The sequence below is a fragment of the Exophiala xenobiotica genome, assembly GCF_000835505.1.
Source record: "Exophiala xenobiotica strain CBS 118157 unplaced genomic scaffold supercont1.6, whole genome shotgun sequence".
In the NCBI taxonomy this organism is placed as follows: Eukaryota; Fungi; Ascomycota; class Eurotiomycetes; order Chaetothyriales; family Herpotrichiellaceae; genus Exophiala; species Exophiala xenobiotica.
The window spans coordinates 1,074,482-1,091,829 of NW_013562489.1; the positions used below are offsets into that span (position 1 = coordinate 1,074,482).

General features: G+C 53.3%; 7 protein-coding genes across 7 annotated transcripts; 3 read left to right on the forward strand and 4 right to left on the reverse strand.

Annotated features, from left to right (window-relative positions):
• Nucleotides 1-1,931: 1,931 nt before the first annotated feature.
• On the reverse strand, nucleotides 1,932-3,675 carry PV05_09698 (uncharacterized protein; the record flags this gene model as incomplete). The annotated part of the gene is made up of 1 exon (XM_013456051.1): nucleotides 1,932-3,675. The coding sequence occupies one exon, from the start codon at nucleotides 3,673-3,675 to the stop codon at nucleotides 2,164-2,166; it is 1,512 nt and encodes a 503-aa protein (XP_013311505.1). The 3' UTR covers nucleotides 1,932-2,163.
• A 761-nt stretch (nucleotides 3,676-4,436) lies between these two features.
• On the forward strand, nucleotides 4,437-5,779 carry PV05_09699 (uncharacterized protein). Its single transcript, XM_013456052.1, has 3 exons — nucleotides 4,437-4,551; nucleotides 4,605-4,785; nucleotides 4,863-5,779. The coding sequence occupies exons 1-3, from the start codon at nucleotides 4,492-4,494 to the stop codon at nucleotides 5,594-5,596; spliced, it is 975 nt and encodes a 324-aa protein (XP_013311506.1). The 5' UTR covers nucleotides 4,437-4,491; the 3' UTR covers nucleotides 5,597-5,779.
• Nucleotides 5,704-7,984, reverse strand: PV05_09700 (uncharacterized protein). The gene is made up of 2 exons (XM_013456053.1): nucleotides 7,809-7,984; nucleotides 5,704-7,757 (listed from the first exon to the last, which is right to left on the reverse strand). Exons 1-2 carry the CDS (start codon nucleotides 7,920-7,922, stop codon nucleotides 6,156-6,158), a joined length of 1,716 nt encoding a protein of 571 aa, XP_013311507.1. The 5' UTR covers nucleotides 7,923-7,984; the 3' UTR covers nucleotides 5,704-6,155.
• Nucleotides 7,985-8,106: 122 nt separating this feature from the next.
• PV05_09701 (uncharacterized protein) lies at nucleotides 8,107-11,970 on the reverse strand. Its single transcript, XM_013456054.1, has 4 exons — nucleotides 11,746-11,970; nucleotides 11,598-11,690; nucleotides 10,034-11,542; nucleotides 8,107-9,985 (listed from the first exon to the last, which is right to left on the reverse strand). The coding sequence occupies exons 1-4, from the start codon at nucleotides 11,807-11,809 to the stop codon at nucleotides 8,445-8,447; spliced, it is 3,207 nt and encodes a 1,068-aa protein (XP_013311508.1). The 5' UTR covers nucleotides 11,810-11,970; the 3' UTR covers nucleotides 8,107-8,444.
• A 182-nt stretch (nucleotides 11,971-12,152) lies between these two features.
• Nucleotides 12,153-13,862, forward strand: PV05_09702 (uncharacterized protein). The gene has a single exon (XM_013456055.1). The coding sequence runs from the start codon at nucleotides 12,623-12,625 to the stop codon at nucleotides 13,523-13,525; it is 903 nt and encodes a 300-aa protein (XP_013311509.1). The 5' UTR covers nucleotides 12,153-12,622; the 3' UTR covers nucleotides 13,526-13,862.
• Nucleotides 13,863-14,659: 797 nt separating this feature from the next.
• On the forward strand, nucleotides 14,660-16,054 carry PV05_09703 (uncharacterized protein). Its single transcript, XM_013456056.1, has 2 exons — nucleotides 14,660-14,816; nucleotides 14,868-16,054. Exons 1-2 carry the CDS (start codon nucleotides 14,770-14,772, stop codon nucleotides 15,745-15,747), a joined length of 927 nt encoding a protein of 308 aa, XP_013311510.1. The 5' UTR covers nucleotides 14,660-14,769; the 3' UTR covers nucleotides 15,748-16,054.
• On the reverse strand, nucleotides 15,966-17,234 carry PV05_09704 (uncharacterized protein). Its single transcript, XM_013456057.1, has 2 exons — nucleotides 17,011-17,234; nucleotides 15,966-16,957 (listed from the first exon to the last, which is right to left on the reverse strand). Exons 1-2 carry the CDS (start codon nucleotides 17,030-17,032, stop codon nucleotides 16,296-16,298), a joined length of 684 nt encoding a protein of 227 aa, XP_013311511.1. The 5' UTR covers nucleotides 17,033-17,234; the 3' UTR covers nucleotides 15,966-16,295.
• Between the last annotated feature and the right edge of the window lie 114 nt (nucleotides 17,235-17,348).

Consider the following 17,348-nt stretch of genomic DNA (forward strand, 5'->3'; position numbering starts at 1 on the left):
TAAAGGTCGTGCACTTACTGGCTGTTTAACGTGCCGGACAAGGAAGGTGAGAGCGTAGTATCTTCTACCCATCTACTGACACGAACTGGCAGCTTTCAAGGTCAAATGCGATGAACGACGACCATCCCGCCGAAATTGCACAAGGCTTCAGCTCACATGCGTATACAACAAAATTGCTACCAGTTCTCCGCTTCACGAGCGTGTGATCGCACCCACACAGGTCGCCACGTCGCAATCTCTTCCGGAATCCAATCCAAGACTGCAGAGTCCATTGCTGACGGGATGGAATGCGTTGGAACTTGCGCCGCATAGACAGCCATCGAACCTTGACGGCCCATTTCAAGCTCTGTCACATCCAACTACTGGTGACTGTGCTAGCCAGCCAGCCCAGGGCTCTTCCTCAGCCTCCACCCCCGATGCTCCCCTATCAAGCCACGATGGCGACAGCACCTCTGTCAGCCAGAACATGAACGATTTCATCCTGCGATCTCATTCAGCCCAATCGCACATGACTTCCCAAGACATTTACTATGTACCACCATTGACCTGATAGCAGCCAACCAGGTATCAGCTCAGCCGTCGTTGTCGTACTTCATTCAAGAGGTCAATCATCCACTGATCGCCAGATTCGACCTTATGAACTGGAGCAAGGTCAAGATATATATGACCAAGTTGGCCAGTCGGGAGCAGTCCGTGGCATCGGGCGATCTTGGCCGTTCATGCACTCTACCAGGCTCAGATAAATGGGTTATCCATGTCCTATTCAACGGCGCTCTATCGGATTGCAAGCACCCGTCTTGCAACAGGCCTAGAAGACCCTTGTCAAGACTTCAACACCATTTTTCTTGTTGTGTTCCTATTATGTCTGTTCGAGATGGTTGCCCCGGAAGACACTTGCTCGATACTATGTCAATCGGAAGGGAGCTTTGTGAAGAGGCTGCAGGACTGGTCTTCGCGCGGAGACCATTCACCATGGTCATTACGCATTGAGACGTGGCTGAATGTCTTCCATGCGTCTGCAAGACGAGGCGGAAACCCAGGACTCTTCTCCGAGACGGTGAAGACATCTTTACCGAATCATGGCATGGAGACCTTCAACCTGCCTTCATTGGACAACGACACTGACGCGACGACGTCTGTCTATGATATTTTGAGCGCTCCAATCTTTGCCTTTTACTTGGAGCTGCAAAGAATCTCGGCACGGATCGTAGACCTGAGTCATTATCACCGATCGCGAGTTACCAGTGCAGATCAGGAGGAGGTCGCCGAGCTGATGACCGGTCACAAGGCCAGAATGTATGCCCTGTGGGAAGCGCGACCCAGCCATATGCGAATCGAACCCAATGTCCTTCGCTCCTTATTCTGCCGTGCGATCGCGGAGCCACCCATCAGCTTGATCGGCATATGCAATGCAGCGTACTGGACCGAAATCGTCGAAGTCGGAGGGACTCTGAGCGATCCGCCACTCGCATCGCCCGAAGCAAAGCAGGCCATGCGACATATCCAGGGGGATTGTCGATGGCGACTGGAACGTCTTGTGCCATACAGGCAAGCTCAGTTCCGGATATCTCCGGCGGCTTTTCCTCTGTGCAATCCAGAGCATACACGAAGAAGATACGGCCTGGGCGGTCGATCGATCGAAGCAGATCAGAGACCCCGTCTGCCGGAGCGACTTTTTCGCGGCGTTTGCTCACGCCCTTGCACAAGCACAGAGAGGCAAGGGAAGACGGGTTACGACCAAGTATTTCTGCTATCAGACCTTTGGCGTGGCGCCGCTATGCTTGTGATATTCGCGTTGACGTTGACATTGCGCCAAATTATACTAACACCTTTAACCAATGCAATCCATATTGCACCCACACGGACAATATCACATTATACGTAGTACAGTACGACTGGTATGGGATCAGGGATTCAACAGGACGTCAAAATAAGCAATTAAAGATTTCCATTACGGAGTAACCTCTGGCAATATCCCACATCCCACAGGGCCAGAGTAGCGATAGTAATTACTATTTGACAATCAAAGAGGTACGCATCGCTGGCAAGCAATACACAAAAATAAATGATAATGACTCAACCAGCTCGGTCACAAAGCTAGTCCACTGCGGCGTTTCCACTCTCTGTACAACTCATTCAATGCAGAACTAAGTCTCCTATTCATCACCATTTTCTCCCACGGCTGCCACTGCCATTGCCGTAGGTATCCGGTATCTTCGGCACAGCCGGCGTACCGTACTCGTTCATCGGATCCGGGAACCCCGCTTCATGGAGCATCTCGGTGAAAGTCGTGGTCGGTCTGCTCTCCAGCTCTCCCGCGCCCTCGGGACGCACGCGCTTCGTCACCGTCGGCGTCCAGCCCGTCGGCTCGTAGCGCGCTGGTGTGAGTGTCTCGGGTTCATGTTCGTGCTCGGCGAGTGAAGAGACGGCCGAATACGTGCTCACGCCTCGGGCGTTCGTCTGGGCGTTGGCGTAGGCGTCGCTGTGCGCATTGTCAGTCGAAAAGGACGTGCCTTTGGGGGGCGACTGGAACGGACTGCCCATACTGTCTGCTGCGCCTGGGTTTCTGGCATTGTAATTGTACCGCTGCGCGCTCATGCCCCTCAAGGGAGCGATGTGCGCGGGGACGGGCTGCACCATCACGCCGGTGCCGCTCGGCGGCGAGAAGACGCGGATGCTCTCGGAGCTGAGTTCGTGCGCGAGACGGCGCTCTGGAGTCACAGGCTGTGCGGCGCCAGGCGTGGTCCCGGTTGTGGGGATGTTGTTGGGCACGGGAGGCGTGGGCATTTTCCAGTGTGATGCGCTCGTGCTGGGACCGCCACCACCTGGTACTTGGGATCTTGTGGAGAAGATGGATTTCGCGCGGCCGGTGGTGCGGCGGAGGAAGTCGGTTCTCAAACCGCCGCTGGGGGAGCCCAGTGGGATGGGGTCGGAGATGGTAGGTTTGTAGACGGATGAGCCCGAGCCGGTCGAGCTGCGTGAGCTGCTGTTGGGTTTGCGGTGGCGGCCGGAGCAGATGACCCAGGCGAGCATGAGGAAGGCGCCGATGAACATCCCGGGGAAGAAGCCGGCGAGGAAGACGCCAACAGGGAATTTGTTGCATGTCGATGTCTGGGCGGCGGAGGAGGTGAGGCCAGTGGAGAGCGGTGTTGATGTGGCGGTTGAGCTGGAGGTCGACGTTTGAGAGGCGGTGGAAGAGCTACTGGAAGATGATGAGGAGGAAGTGCCGGTCTTGCTGGTGCTGGCGATGAGGTTGCAGACATTCTTCCCATCTGGGGACAGAATGCACTGATATCCGAAAGGACAGCAAGCGTCGGCGCAGCTTGGTAGCTTGTCTCCTAACCTCGTGGTGAAGATGGGGGCATCGGTATTTGCTGTTATGTTCTGGGTCTGGATGTTGCAGGAAACCGTCTGGATGTTGGTGCAGTTGTTGTTGTCTGGACAGCAGAGCCCTGATGATGAGTTGTCCAGTGATATGCAGTTCGTGCGGGAAGGGCAATTGAAGTTGCTGGGTAGTTTGGAGTCGACTGCTGAGCAGGACAGGTCATCTCGGCGTGTGAGCAATGAGAGGGTATCAGCTGCTGTTGGTGTTGCTCTGAAGGCTGAGGCCCTTGATAGAACGGTGGACGCGGCCCATACGAGGCGCAGCGTGCTTGCGCTTGATGTGAGATGCATGTCGAAGAGTTTCGAAAGATTAGATATCATACAGAGGTGAGTTTGCAGAGGTAGTACGAAGCGTTTGTGATGTATAAAGCCTAGTCACCAGGACCTTTGACAGTAAACGCGAAAATAGCAGCACGAACGAAGCGTGATAACAAAGGCTTTGAGAACTGAACAAAGAAATAGTGATGTCCTCACCTTTGACAAACCTACAAAGAAAAGGCCGCGCGGGACACCCATTATAGACCATTAGGAAGAGTGAGTCTGATCCAGACCGACGATGCGCGCTGTTGAAGGTAGACTTTTGGCCCTTGGATAGCCATTGACTATGAATATGCAGCTGGATGTTGAAAATGCTCCGAGAATAGCCAGTGGCTTGCCGCTTGCCGGCGGATTGCGCGACCTGGTGGTGGATAGCAAACGCATTGATGCGTCCGAAACAGCCGACCAGGTCGAAAGGATTGGCTGTTGATATCTGGATGTTTTCACAGCTGTAGATGGTGTTTTGAAAGGGAGGAGGTGGCACAGGCGTTTCAGAATCGAAACTCAGCAGAAAGGCAGAGCTCAGCCAGTGGTTGGAAAATGTAGTGGTCTGACAACGCAGGACGCCGGTCTCAGCGAGAAATTCTGATGAGTCTGATGAGGCTGACCGTGCTTCTCATGTCAGACAAGGGTCACTAATTAAGCTCCATGATTGGTTCAGAGCCCAAGCAAGACACTATTCCCCTTACAGACACTGCGGCCATTACTTCGAGAAATTTGGTAGTCGGTACTCAGTACAATTAAGTTGCTTCCTTGGGCAATGAGGTTGGATCGCTCCATCTTCCGTTCATGATCACACGACCTTCGACGAGGCCGCAGTCTCTGCTGCGAGCTGTCGTCAAACAGGCTGTACGTTCAACCAACTCCGACGATGGTGTGCTCAACTGACCTTTCTCTCCCAGTCTGCTCTTCCCCGAACGCAGTGTCGAAGCAAGCATACACCACCTACATGGACTGACCATCAGAAGCAAGACAGATTTGCCAATAATGGCGTCCCCGGGTTCCTCTCAGCGAATGCCTACCAAGAAACTTACGCCAAATACTCGCAATATCTATGCGACAAGTTAACAGAATACACCCAAGGTGCGCAATTTCTCAGACTTGTAACGTCAAGAGTTGGAACAAGACAAGAGTACGATCCTCTGACATACCTCTTGCAGGCACACCCGACGAATCTGTCCAACCCAGAGACCTCCACTTTCAATGCTCCCACCGACCGGAACGGGCAGCTCTCTACAACCATGCAGCAATGGCAAATCACACACATTTCTTTTGGGAAGCCCTGACAGACAGTGAAGATCCTGCGCAGCGGCGTCCAGGCATGCAAACGATGCGAAATATTGAGATGGACTTTGAATCGGTGGACCACCTGCGCTCCGAATTCCTCGAGACAGCCGACGCCATGTTTGGAAACGGCTTCGTCTGGCTGATGAAGCCACCCTCCGCCGGCGGAATGACAATCTTGGCCACATACAACGCCGGCAGTCCGTATCCCGAAGCGGCTCCGCGGCGAGATACACGGGACATGGCGAATTTCAATGGCCGACAGCTTGCAGACGATCTCAAGAGTGGAGTTGCTGGTAGACCGCGAGTCATCGCCAGCGGGGGACAGACTGCTGGTTCCTTTGGCCAATTTAGTGCCAACCAAACGAACCGATTCACTGGCCTGCTGAACGCCCAGCCCATTTTGTGTGTCAATGTCTGGGAACACCAGTGGATCCCGGACTACGGTGTGTTGGGGAAACGTGCATATCTGACGGCGTGGTGGGACTGCATTGACTGGCAAGTGGTCGAGAACCGACTGAGCACTGTCGAGCCGGATAACTACGGCTATGGTGGTAACAGACGGACCAGAAACCTCGGGAGCATAGAGGCTGTTGGACGAGGCATGTGAGGTGCTTGTACTTATGCTGGCTCTGCGACAGTCTGGCATCTCGCCTCACATTCAAGCCATGACCCCTTGTACAGAGACCGATCTCCGGGTGTTCAAAAAATGAAATGTAGACTGCTTGGATGGTGTATTAATACTTTGACAAAGCTATGTAGACCAACCCAAACATACCCACGGGACTCCCTCCTCGACATGATAATCTCGTTCGTCCATGGTGCCAGTAGAGTTCGTCCAAGCGTCAGGCGTGTGCTGTCATTATCACGCCAAGTTTGGGTAGAGTGTAGGGGTCGAGAGACGATCTTGAAGATCAAGCCTTGATCATCGATTTCCGTAAATCAAGACCAGGTTGAGCCGATCGGGGGATGAGCAGCAGTAGTCAAGAACCTGGCCAGCAGCTCGTGCAAAATGCCGTGGACGTGGAGCAAGCACTTCCTTTTTATCATTGATCATATCACTCGGGGGGCGAGCACATGGCGCATGTCTGGTCCCACCGCCGCGACGAAACGACAAAGTCCCCCTTCCATTTTTCCACGATCGGTCGCGCAAAAAAGAAGACTGCCTCTCAATCCCAGTACCTGATAATACCATCCAAGCCGCCCGTGGCAACCTTACTACTCTCTTGGCCATGCCACGCGACGCAGGTGACTGCGCCCGTGCCTTCCCCGCCCGCCTGGATCTTATGCCACATCTTGCCCGTCTTCCAGTCCCAAAAGCAAACATACCCTCCCGTATCGCCGGACGCAATGATTCCGCCGTCCGGAGAGATCGCCACGTCAATCGCATACCCGCTCGTGTTGTGTCCGCGGAACCCTTTCTTGCGGTTCTGCCGGAACTTGTCGCCCGCCGCGTACACGACGATCTGGTTGTCCGCGCTCTGGAATGCCACGTACTTGCCGCTCGGGTGCGGCGTGGCCCGGACGAGCGCGTACATGCTCGGGTCCGCGATGAACTTGATGGGCACGGGGATGCCGTATTCCCACGCCCGCAGGGACTTGTCGTCGGAGGTGGATATGAATCGGCGGCCCTCGTCGACGAATGTAAGCGTGTTGATGGGCCCCAGGTGGTGGTCGTATTCCTGCGTGAGCTCGCCCGAGCGTGTGTCGAATTGTACGATCTTCTTGTCGGACATGCCGGCAATGAACTCGTTGCCGTCGGGGTGGAAGCGCAATGTGTGCGGCGTTTTCCCGGTGGTGAACCGTGATATGCATTTTCCTGTCTCGGTGTCCCAGAGTTTCATTTGGCGGTCGTAAGAGGCCGAGAGGAATGTGCGGCCGGTGGGATGGAAGTCGGTGTCTGTGATGGCTTTGTTGTGTCCGGAGAAGGTCCGGAGAAGAGTGCGGTCGTGATGGGCGTCCCAAAGTGCGATCTTTGCGTCGGCGGAGGAAGAGAGTAGGAGATGTGAAGATTTCGGAATGAAACGTAGTGATGTGATGGGCTTGGTGTGGTACTTGTATACGTGTATGAGTTTCTTGGGGACGTAATTCTGTATGGAGCCAGGCTCTTTGCGTAGGTCGATGTCCAGATCTTGAGGGATGTGCATGTAGGTGCGGCCTTGGTAGTCCAACTCTGAAGCACCGTGGAATTCCGTGGTCTCAGCAACGCTGGAATCTTCGGCGTATGCTGTGGCTTCCTTTGGTGGGGCCGGTAGAGGCTCGATGCCTTCTTCTACCCATTCTTCGTCCGAGGCTAGTTCCTGGTCGGCTGCGGCTTCGGCCTGTTCGTAGGCGACGTCGTCGCTTGTATATCTCGCCCATGGTCCAAGGTATGCGCCCTCGCCGTCGACTATACTGCTGTCACCCTTTTTCTGTCTCTTGGCCCGGATCATTGCGCTTTCTTCTCTAGAATGCCGTAGTTGGACAACGTCTTTTCCACCATATTTTGCGATCGCAGATTGGTTTCCCACGAAGGCGCCGTCCAAGCTGGGGTCTTTCGTGTAGCCCAAACTCTGGAAGGTTCTGTGTTGAGTTTTGAAGGTGGCTTCGGACATGCTGGTCTCCTCCGCATTCCCGGTGAGGACATTTTTGCGCTTCAGGACATTTCCAGTCGAGGATACAAACGGGTTGGCTGGGCCTTGCGACGGTCTCGAAAGATTGTCATATGTGGCGTTGTATGTGAGGGCTGTACTCGTAGGGTTCGCTAACATTATCTGCATTTCAGACGCATCCTGCACATTGTTAGGTCGACCAGCAGCATGCCTCAGGAAAGAAGACCAAACCTCTATTGATACCTCTGGTGCCGCATTCACAGCCTTCGGCCGCGCTGGAGGAGGTTGCGCGACGGGAGCCTCGTCGCCGCTGGACTCGTAGCCGGCTCCTAGTAGGCCCGACATGGTGCTGACGACGTCTATTGGGACGAAAATTTACGTATGAAGTGGTAGCAGGGCCTTCAACCACATGTTCTGTTAAAAGAAAGCGGGCCCACCATGCATCTGTCAAGGTCCCATAGAAATTTCTCGCGTAAGTTGCCCAATTTGGGAAGTTCCATAACTCCAGCCAGCCTCGCGAGATGTCCTTGGTATATGATGGTGTCTACGATGTTATTAACCATCAGCCTATGCATCGTTAAATAGAAAGCCATGGACATGCACGATGCTAGCATTCAGGTAGTGACATTCATCTGGTATGAGATGCTGTAACATGCAACTTAATCCTAGCGTAAACCCTGGTATAGCATAACATAGCGTAGCATGCAAAATTGACAGCACATAGACTGGATATCGCAAATATCCAGTAATCAATCATCAAGCTCATCCAGATAAGCAATATCGAGTATCGGTCGCTCCGTATCCTTCCGTCCCTCTTGTTCTCCCCACCATGATATTCGACCCTCATCCGGCGGATTCTGCCATATCTTACAGCTCCTCCGTAAACCGACTCCCACTACCAATGCTGTTGCGGCCGGCTGGAGACTCTGTGGACTTCTTTTGCGTCGGACTGCTGACCTCGACCAAACGCGGCGCCTCCATCTTGGATACTTCGACTAGCTTGGGCGGTGGACCTAATCTCTGTTCATCGAATGTATCGCGTGCCTCTTCGAAGTCGTCGTCGTCGTCTTCGCCGTTGGTTTGTGTGTGCGTTAGTGCTGGGGTCGTTGCATCTGTCGCGGTGTTGGCGGCTTCAGTCGAGGTTGTCGACGGCTCCTGGATCTTCTCCCTCAATGGTTCGGTCTTTGCAAGGACTTGAGGGTCCGGGTTGGCGTGAGTCTCATCAGTCGGAGCATGCTCCGCTGGTTCTGTGGTCTGGTAGTGGGTGGTTTCCTCTGCAATAGGGGATGTCGGTTTTACTGCAGCGGTCTCTGTGGCAGACTTATGCTTATCCTCGTCCTTGTGCCTGCCAGGGATGACCTTCTTGAGGAGTCGCTCGCGGAAGCCTTTCCTACCTCGAGGCTCGGAGTCGGTGTCGGATACGGCTCCAGCCTGGTCCATACCAGAGTCTCGCTTTGATCCTCCGGCGTCTGCTGAATACCTCGAAGAGGCCACATCAGCAGCAATCACAAACGGTTCCTGACTGAGCTCAGATGATTCAGACACTGGGCTGACCGACCTCTCTGGCTCGGTACCTCCGGTGACAATCTGATGGCTCGTCGGCTCGTCATGTACTGGAGAGACTCTTCCCTCTGGCCGGTTAGAGTCGCCGTACATGTCGTCCGTTTCTGCTTCACTCTTTCGACCCGCCAGAGCGACGTCGCGAATAGAATCAGACTCGTGCTTGTCCTCTTCCTCCGTACTCTTGATCGGTTCGGCAGTCCGACCCGTTCCCATGGGATCAGGCTCTCCATCTCGCAGAGCTGGCGTCTCCGATTCGTTCTCTGTTTTGCTTCCACTCCTGAATCTCTTGAACCAGGACTTCACCTTCGAATCTCGCTTAGACGGCGAGGCTGGCGAGGCGGGGAACGTGGGTGATGTTGGTTCCTGTGCCGCCGTATATGGGTGACCGTGAGTCTCGTCCTTGAGGCCAACATCCTCTGCGTCTCTTGACTCTGCCGTCGGCTTGATTGCCGCCTCATCTTCGACGTCAATGGCGGCAACAGCATAGGCGGCTTCACCTGCATCGAGTGTGACCTGGTCGTGAACAGTGTCTCCAGTGATCTCCCCAGGCTCCACTTCGGGCACCGTCATAGTTCCTGCGGTGCCCTCTGATGCATGTGCCGTGCCGTCAACAGCTGCGGCTGTTCCTCCTCCTGCAGCTCCTTTCGAGAGGAAGCTGGGCAGGATCCGAGGCTTAGTGGCTCCCGACTGTCTCTTCTCCTCATCAGCGGCCGCTCTAGCCTCGTCGCGTGCCTTCCTTTCGGCAGCCTTTTGTTCGGTCTTGATACGTCGTTCTTCATGTTTTTGCTCATGCTGAACTCGTTTCTCTTCAGCTCTTTGAGCCTTGGCTTCAGCTTTTTCTCGTTCTAAATCTGGGTTAGTGCTGACTCTCAGATACAAAGCAGAAATCATACCAGCTGCGGCCCTCTGTTCTGCTTTCTCTTGTGCTAGACGCGATTTCTCGGCTTCCTGCTCAGCCTTGATTCTTTCTTGCTCTTGCCTGATTTCCTCATCCCTGGCTCGTTGCTTTTCAGCCTTCTCGGTGATTTCGTCCAAGGTTGGTTGCAACCGAGCCTTCGCAATAGCATCGATCTCTGACTGCTCCAGATATTTGCCACCTCCAATATGGACTTTCCCAACATTGATCATTCTTTCGTCGCTTTCTCGTTGAGCTCTTTCTCGAGCTTGTCGCTCCCATAGTTCTCGTTGTTGAGGGCTTGTCTTGCCCGTCTCACTAAACACCTTTTCATCTATTGCATTCATACGTGCAGTGACATTCTTGTGAGCAATTGCCAGCAATGCATCTCTGTCGGCTTGTCGCTTCTTGCCGTCAACCTCAGCCAACTTGCTCTGGAAGATGGACATTTGCGATCTGATCTTCCGAGACTGCTCTTCATCTGAGTCACTATCCTCCTGTTGGAGATTGGGGGTCCTCCGACCGCGCCGTATCGTTAGTCGAGACTGTTTAGGTGGCGACTGCTGACCATAGTACTGTCGGTATTCTGCGTGTTCGTCATGTAATCTAGACAAACGCTCCTGCGCCAACCTGCGCGCAGCTTCCTCTAGGTTCTCGTATCGAGGAGCCTCTTCGGGCACAACTTGATTCGCTGCATCTGATAGTGCTCTCTGCCGGGCAGTGTATGCGGCAAAATGACTGTCTGACCGACGGGATCCCTTTGCTTCATCAATTTGTGCTTGTTGAATGGCATACATCTTCCGCGCCATGGCTACTGCAGATGCACGCAAAGTGTCCTGCCGATTCTTCTCCTCAACCTCAATTGCGACCGGAGGGTTTGCGGTATACATCTGTCTGTTAACATTATTTCGGGCGATGTTCTGGACTCTGGCTGGATCCGCGCCCAACATATCGACTGCCTGCGGTGCTGGTGCATCAGAAGGTTTCCGTCCATGTACTGATCCTGCCGCCTTGAGGGCCCATGCAGAGTTGCCTTGTGGTGGTTGCGGCCGCATAGGTGCTGATTCGGCCCGGCGTCTTCCACTTGACATGGATGCTGTGGCGGCTAGAAGTGCCTTTTTGCGACCATCGGACGAGACTTCCCTCTCGGTTATCGCAGGCGGAGAGAATTGATTGTGAAGCGCAGAAGACGCAGCAGAGGAACCCTGCTCCGTTTCCGGCGCCTTCCAAATGTCTACCGGCGCAGAATCTCTCTGTGCGGCGATTGCGGCTTTTGAGCCAGCTTTGCTGGACTCTGGCTGCCATAGCGGCTCCATCTCGTAATCCTTTGCTATAGTGGCAGCTGTGTTTGCTGCAGGAATTGAACTCGGCGTCCAATGTTCGAAGGGTTTCTTGTTTGACTCTGCGAGACTGGCGGCTGCGCCGGCGGAGGCTAATTTTACTCCTCCAGTCGAGGGATAAGAAGGTAGGTCTTGGGCTCGAGCGTACTTTAGCGATAGGGCGGCACCTGGTAGAATTATTAGCGTGCTGTCGGAAGGAGTCGACGGCGGGGTTGAGCTGACTGGCAGAAGATAGCCGGCCGTCCCCGTCAAGAACGGAGGAGGAGCTTCGCTTTCGAGCAGTATCTCGAGAGTCACGTAAAGCTGCTGATGCTGCTGCAATTCACGTCAATGATTTGTTGTACAGGCGCGACGCTGATGGACGACTGACCTTGGTCTTCCAGCTTGTTGGAGTGGGAGAAGCTGGAGCGCGGAGTGGCACTGGTTGCCGACATGTTTCTTGGCCGAATGACGCAGATAAATGAAGGTATGACAGTGCTTTGAGCGACAGCGACACTACCACGACATAAGAATGCGAATGAACTGGCGCAGCTTGAGGTGTAACAAGCACTGCCAGCTTACAATACAGAGAAAAAGAGCTTTCTACAGTTGCCGCCGTGTCGAGAGTTAGGTGGTCACGGTGGTGCCATTACCAAGAGCATGCGCTTGTGTATGTCATGGACACCACATACGTCATGTAAGAAGAGCCAAAGCGGGAGCAGAACCTCTTAACTGGTCTGTGGCTTGTTGCTCCAGCTTGGAACTCTGCTTCTGGCGACTATTGACAGCTGGTTGCCCGCCGAGAGGACCGTCACGGACCCGTAGTTAACTTAGCCTCTGGCGTCGAAGAACGCTCCATCGATCATCGCTAGGTATCTAGAACGCTCGTGAACGCTGATGTTGACGATGAAAAATATTATGGGCATGATGCTTGCTGCGGAGATACGACAAGGACGAGTAACTGTTTAGGCCTTGAAGAGCCTGAGGCACCCTTTTCCCCAATCATGCACGGGGCTCGCTTACCTGTTTTCTCTTATCCTGTTTGGTCGAGATGATTGCACTTGTAGCACGCCTCAATCAGAGAGCAGAAGACATTTCGCAGCTGGTGACCAGGAGCAGGGACGAGGCCTGTGAGAGATGTTCGATTCGAGCTCCAGTTCTCCACAACCTGATTAATCCTGAAGATCATTGTTTTGGCCCCCAATCCATGGTACGAGAACCTCGAAAAAGCGTCACTACAGAGAGACTGGTGCTGGAATCTCTTCCACATGGTCGTCATGGCAGATGCAGACAACCAGAAATTTGATAACCTCCTCAATTTCCGCGATGTTGGTGCTCACATCAATTCGATCGTGGGGACAGAAGTCTTGAAGACAGGTTTCCTCTTCAGGAGTGCCCGACCGGATGAATGCAGTCCGTCGGATCGTGATCAGCTGGTCAACAAATTCAAAATTAACACCATCATCGACCTTCGTTCCAAGACAGAACATATCAATGCGGCCAAGAAACGCTCAGAAATCGACTTTGCCTCCCAATCTGCTGCGATTCCTTCAGTCGACCAGGATGTTGCTCAATCGTACCAGATTTCCAGCATCCGATATGCCAAGATTAACCTCAATGGCAAAGGATTCGAGCGACACCTCATATGGCAACTGAAATATACCAGTCTGGCCAAGTTGGTCTTTCTTATGGCTCTTGGATATCGTACCGAAGGCATTTCGGTCTTGGGACGGGAGTTGATGCAGCCTCGGGGGCTTACAGGTCTCGGCATCGATACCCTTGACCACAGTGGTCCCGAGGTCAAACAAGTCTTTGACGTCCTAGCCGACCAAAACACTTGGCCGGTGATGGTGAATTGCACTCAAGGAAAAGACAGAACAGGCATCATCATTTTGTTAGTCCTTCTGCTCTGCGATATCGACGTCGAAGCCATCGCCAAGGACTATGTCAGATCTGAACCAGAATTGGAGCCGGAGAAAGCAGCAAGAATGGAAGAGATATCAAGCATTGGCCTAGATGAGTCGTTTGCGGGTTGTCCTCCTGATTTCTGTGAGAGAATTCTCCAACATCTGAAGTCGTCCTATGGCGGGCTTCACGACTACCTTGGAAAAATCGGAGTCAACCAGAGTCAACAAGAACGCATCAGGACTGTGCTGAAGATCAAGCAGTGATCAAAGAGTCCATCGTTACTGTTTTAGCCCAGCGCGATGTTGCACAATTGGACCCAACTCTACTACATTGTAGACCGGCTTCGTTGGTATCCCGGGTAGTTTTGCAGCCTGGTACTTGTACCTGCTGCGTGGAAAGAAGGATGTTCTGACCAGGAGGATGACATTCGCGCTGGTCGCTGGGATTTTATGGAGTAGAAAACGCCACTGAAGGAGCACCTAGAGAAGCATATCGATGCAACTTCTCCTCCCACGATCAATGGCCGGTCAAGAGGCGGAAATACCTACTGATAGGAGAAGTAGTTGACCTGCTTGAAACAGAATGATACTCGTACTGTTAGATTCCCGTGGCTTCACCACAAGAAGCAAACACTAGCGGTGACCAATCGTTAGTCAGTGTAAGGTCACTGACTGTTGAGCTGTGAAGCCCAAAGAAAGAGACAAGGGCCGGAAAGGGCTAGTCGAGCGACGTCATTTGAGGGATGTTGAGATCGACCGGCTATACGGCCTTCGCGGTACATGATTGGTTGTATGGCCACTTCAGATCCATATTGCGTCAATTAAAAACCCGAGTGCCCATGACGTCGACATGGGTTGGCCACGGTTGGCTTTCTCGCTTGCTTGCGACACGTTTGAGGCTGAATGCGCAAATCTGCTTGGCCTCACGTTGTGTTGCAGTGAGCGATATGGGAAGAGGGAAAAAGGACCACCGAGAATGCGGGAAATAATAACTAGACTTCGACGAGCATTAGATTTTATGCAGGACCGTGATATCCGACTTTTCGTCCCGAGTCGCTACGGACAGGCTATGAACAGCCATGACAACTTAACTTCTAATCCACATCCTAAGTCCGTGGTAGGGGCTTTGTCATAGAGTCTGGTTGCTGCACTAACGAGGCATCGCCGCTTCATAGATCCGTATACCACATATGATGTAAAGGTAGGTAGATTTCTCTGCAATCGTGACACTAACTCCAATACCCCCCCAGCCCATACCTCCGTACCTGCAAATCATCAAATACCCTTGAAGTTTCCATCAATACCATGCACATACCCTTTCTCTTTCGTTAATCTTGCATCTGCACCCATTGCTCGCCACGAGAATAGAACCCTCCCGCTGCCCCAAAACCACCCACCCACCCACCCACCCACACACACACACACACTCTCTCTCTCCCCTCAGTCCCGCAATCCCTCTTCCCTCCACTGTCCTGGGCGGACCGTAAACCCGTCTTCACCTCTCAAACATGTGGTATCTCGGCAGCTGGCTGTTCCCCATTATTTCCGCGTTAATGTATGTCTCCCCGTCTCCCCTCCACTCATACTCTTGCTGATAGGGCCTTAGGTGGCTCGGGATGCTCCTAGGACTGTTCGTCGACTGGGAAGCCAGGGGCCACCGACATCTACCGTCCATGGAGCCCCAGCAGACGATAGCTTACATATCCGACACGGGCGCCTTCAGTCTCAAACCGCTCTTCATCACCGGCGCCGTCATCACGACTGTCTTCCTGGACCTGGGCTTCATGGCCGAACGCTGGCTCCGACACGCCGGTCGTCTCGCCCCGAACACGTCGACCGCGCAAAAGGTCCTGTCCGTCCTCGCCATCGTTTGCGCGGTCGCCGGATCCGCAGGCCTCATCCTCCTGTCTATATTCGACACATATCGCCACCCGCACATGCATGACGGCTTTCTCCTCCTGTTTATTGCCGGCTACATCTTGTCCGCAATCTTCCTGTGCGCCGAGTACCAGCGTCTGGGCATCCACTACCGATCCCACCGGATCCTGCGCATCAGCTTCTGGGTCAAACTCACGTTCATCCTCGTCGAGGTTGCCCTGGCCATTGCCTTCGCGAGCACGACCTTCACGAGTCACCAGAATGTCGCCGCCGTGCTTGAATGGGTCGTCGCACTGATCTTTACCTTCTACATCTTGTCGTTCTTGCTGGATCTCTTGCCCAGCGTGAGAACCGCGCACCATATGCCGCAGGGCTGGGCGCTCAAGCAGGAAATGGAAAAGGTTAACCATGGACACCAACCTGGTGCGCCCTTGACGACGGACAGTGCTGGGCCAAATCAGAATTCGAATGTCACTCCTGGCGATGATCTCGAGGCTGGTGCGTATAGAGGCGCCCCCATGACGAACGGTACGAATGCGGGATATCCGCAGAGTCATGGCGACTTGGGAAGGCAGAAGAAATGGGGCGTTGGCCGGTTTAGGATCTAAATCAATCAGTCCCAGCCGTTCTACTTCGTTTCCATTCCTCGTGGTCAGTTGGACAACAGTATCATCTATGTGAGGATAAAAACAACACTTGCACAAAATCTTACGAGGCGACCCAAAAAGGATATACAGGGTGCATTGCATGGCGTTGGTTGGATATCAGATTTGCATGTCGCATCGAGGACTTCACGCATAAAGGTTCTTCCCACAGATGAGGACACCCGGCGGTTATCCTTTTCTGGATTAATAATGTGTTATATGCTACATTACGACAATAGAGAAGAAGCATGAAATACCATATCCAGAGTTCTTTGTTGTTCCCGTCAAAACTCAGTACATTGCGTCACATCTAGAACTCATGCTCTGGGGTTGCTGGAGCAGATCTCGAAACGCAACATCAGGTTCGCTTCCTGATTTCTGCCAGACTGCATCTCTCCCATGTAGTATCTGCCGCGCCAGCGCGCCATTGGTAGTGATACCCAGGTATTCCCACAAAACGCCAATGCTGGAATAGTCCGAATTGCCCATGCACGTGAAGTTTCCTCGCCATTTCAACTGCCAAGAGCACTTGCAAAGAGCCTTTGCGCCAACTCGCTCAATAACTTCGCCTTATCACCCTGAGGCAACTGCTGGAAGGTATTATAAACAGGCTGCTTCTTCTCATCTCTGAGCCTGCCAAACTTCCAGCCCGCAGCGGCACCAGGGATGGCACCTGCAAAATTGGCAAAAATGAAGCCCAGCGTTGCACCACTTAGACCTCCCAACACTGCCCAGAACGAGCCTGGTTTGGGTTGCGCCGAGCCTGCTTCTTGCTCTGCTCCGTCTGCCATCGAGGCCTCCCCCATCATTTCAGCAAATGCACTTTCGAATTGATCGTTCGAGAACTTCTCTTCTTGGTTACCACTTCTGCCGAAATTGGAGAAGAAAGAACTCCAGGTGTTGGAACCAGGTTGTGTGCGGCGCGGGATTTCCTCGTCCACATCCTCCTCCGTGAATGTGGTGTGGAAGCGGCGTGCTTCGTCGTAGTCTCGCCGTCTCGTGACGTCAGAAAGTGTGTAGTATGCATCGTTGATGGCTTGGAAACGTTTGGTGCGCTTAGGACGCTCGGGTGAGTCAACTGGGACGCGGTCGGGGTGCCATTTGAGGGCGGCCTTTTTGTACGCTCGCTTGATCTCTAGGTCTGTAGCCGTGGACGTGATTTCGAGGATGGAGTCTCAAGAATGGTGTTAGCAGACACAGCAGTTGAAACTGATTGTAAGCACTCACAATAGTCTGGAAGGCTTGACATGGTGGGTGAACGATAGAGGCGCCTAAACTGCGCCTTGGATGAACAACAAGGCTCAGATGTAAGCGATGGGATGGAATGAAAAGTATGTGGTACACCCAAGCATGGACAACCTAAAGATATGAAGAGCGTGTAGGAGACAAGTAAACTGGTTTGTGAGGATTGAGGATAGATCAAGCAGGATAGACGACAAGAGGTACAGCACTCCCTCCCTGTTCAAAGATCGCATTCAGAAGCGATGACGTTTATGTCGTTGCAGCCACAGTGGCTTGTAGCGCCGAATCTGGAGCAAAGGCCACAGCCAATCAATTCGACACGC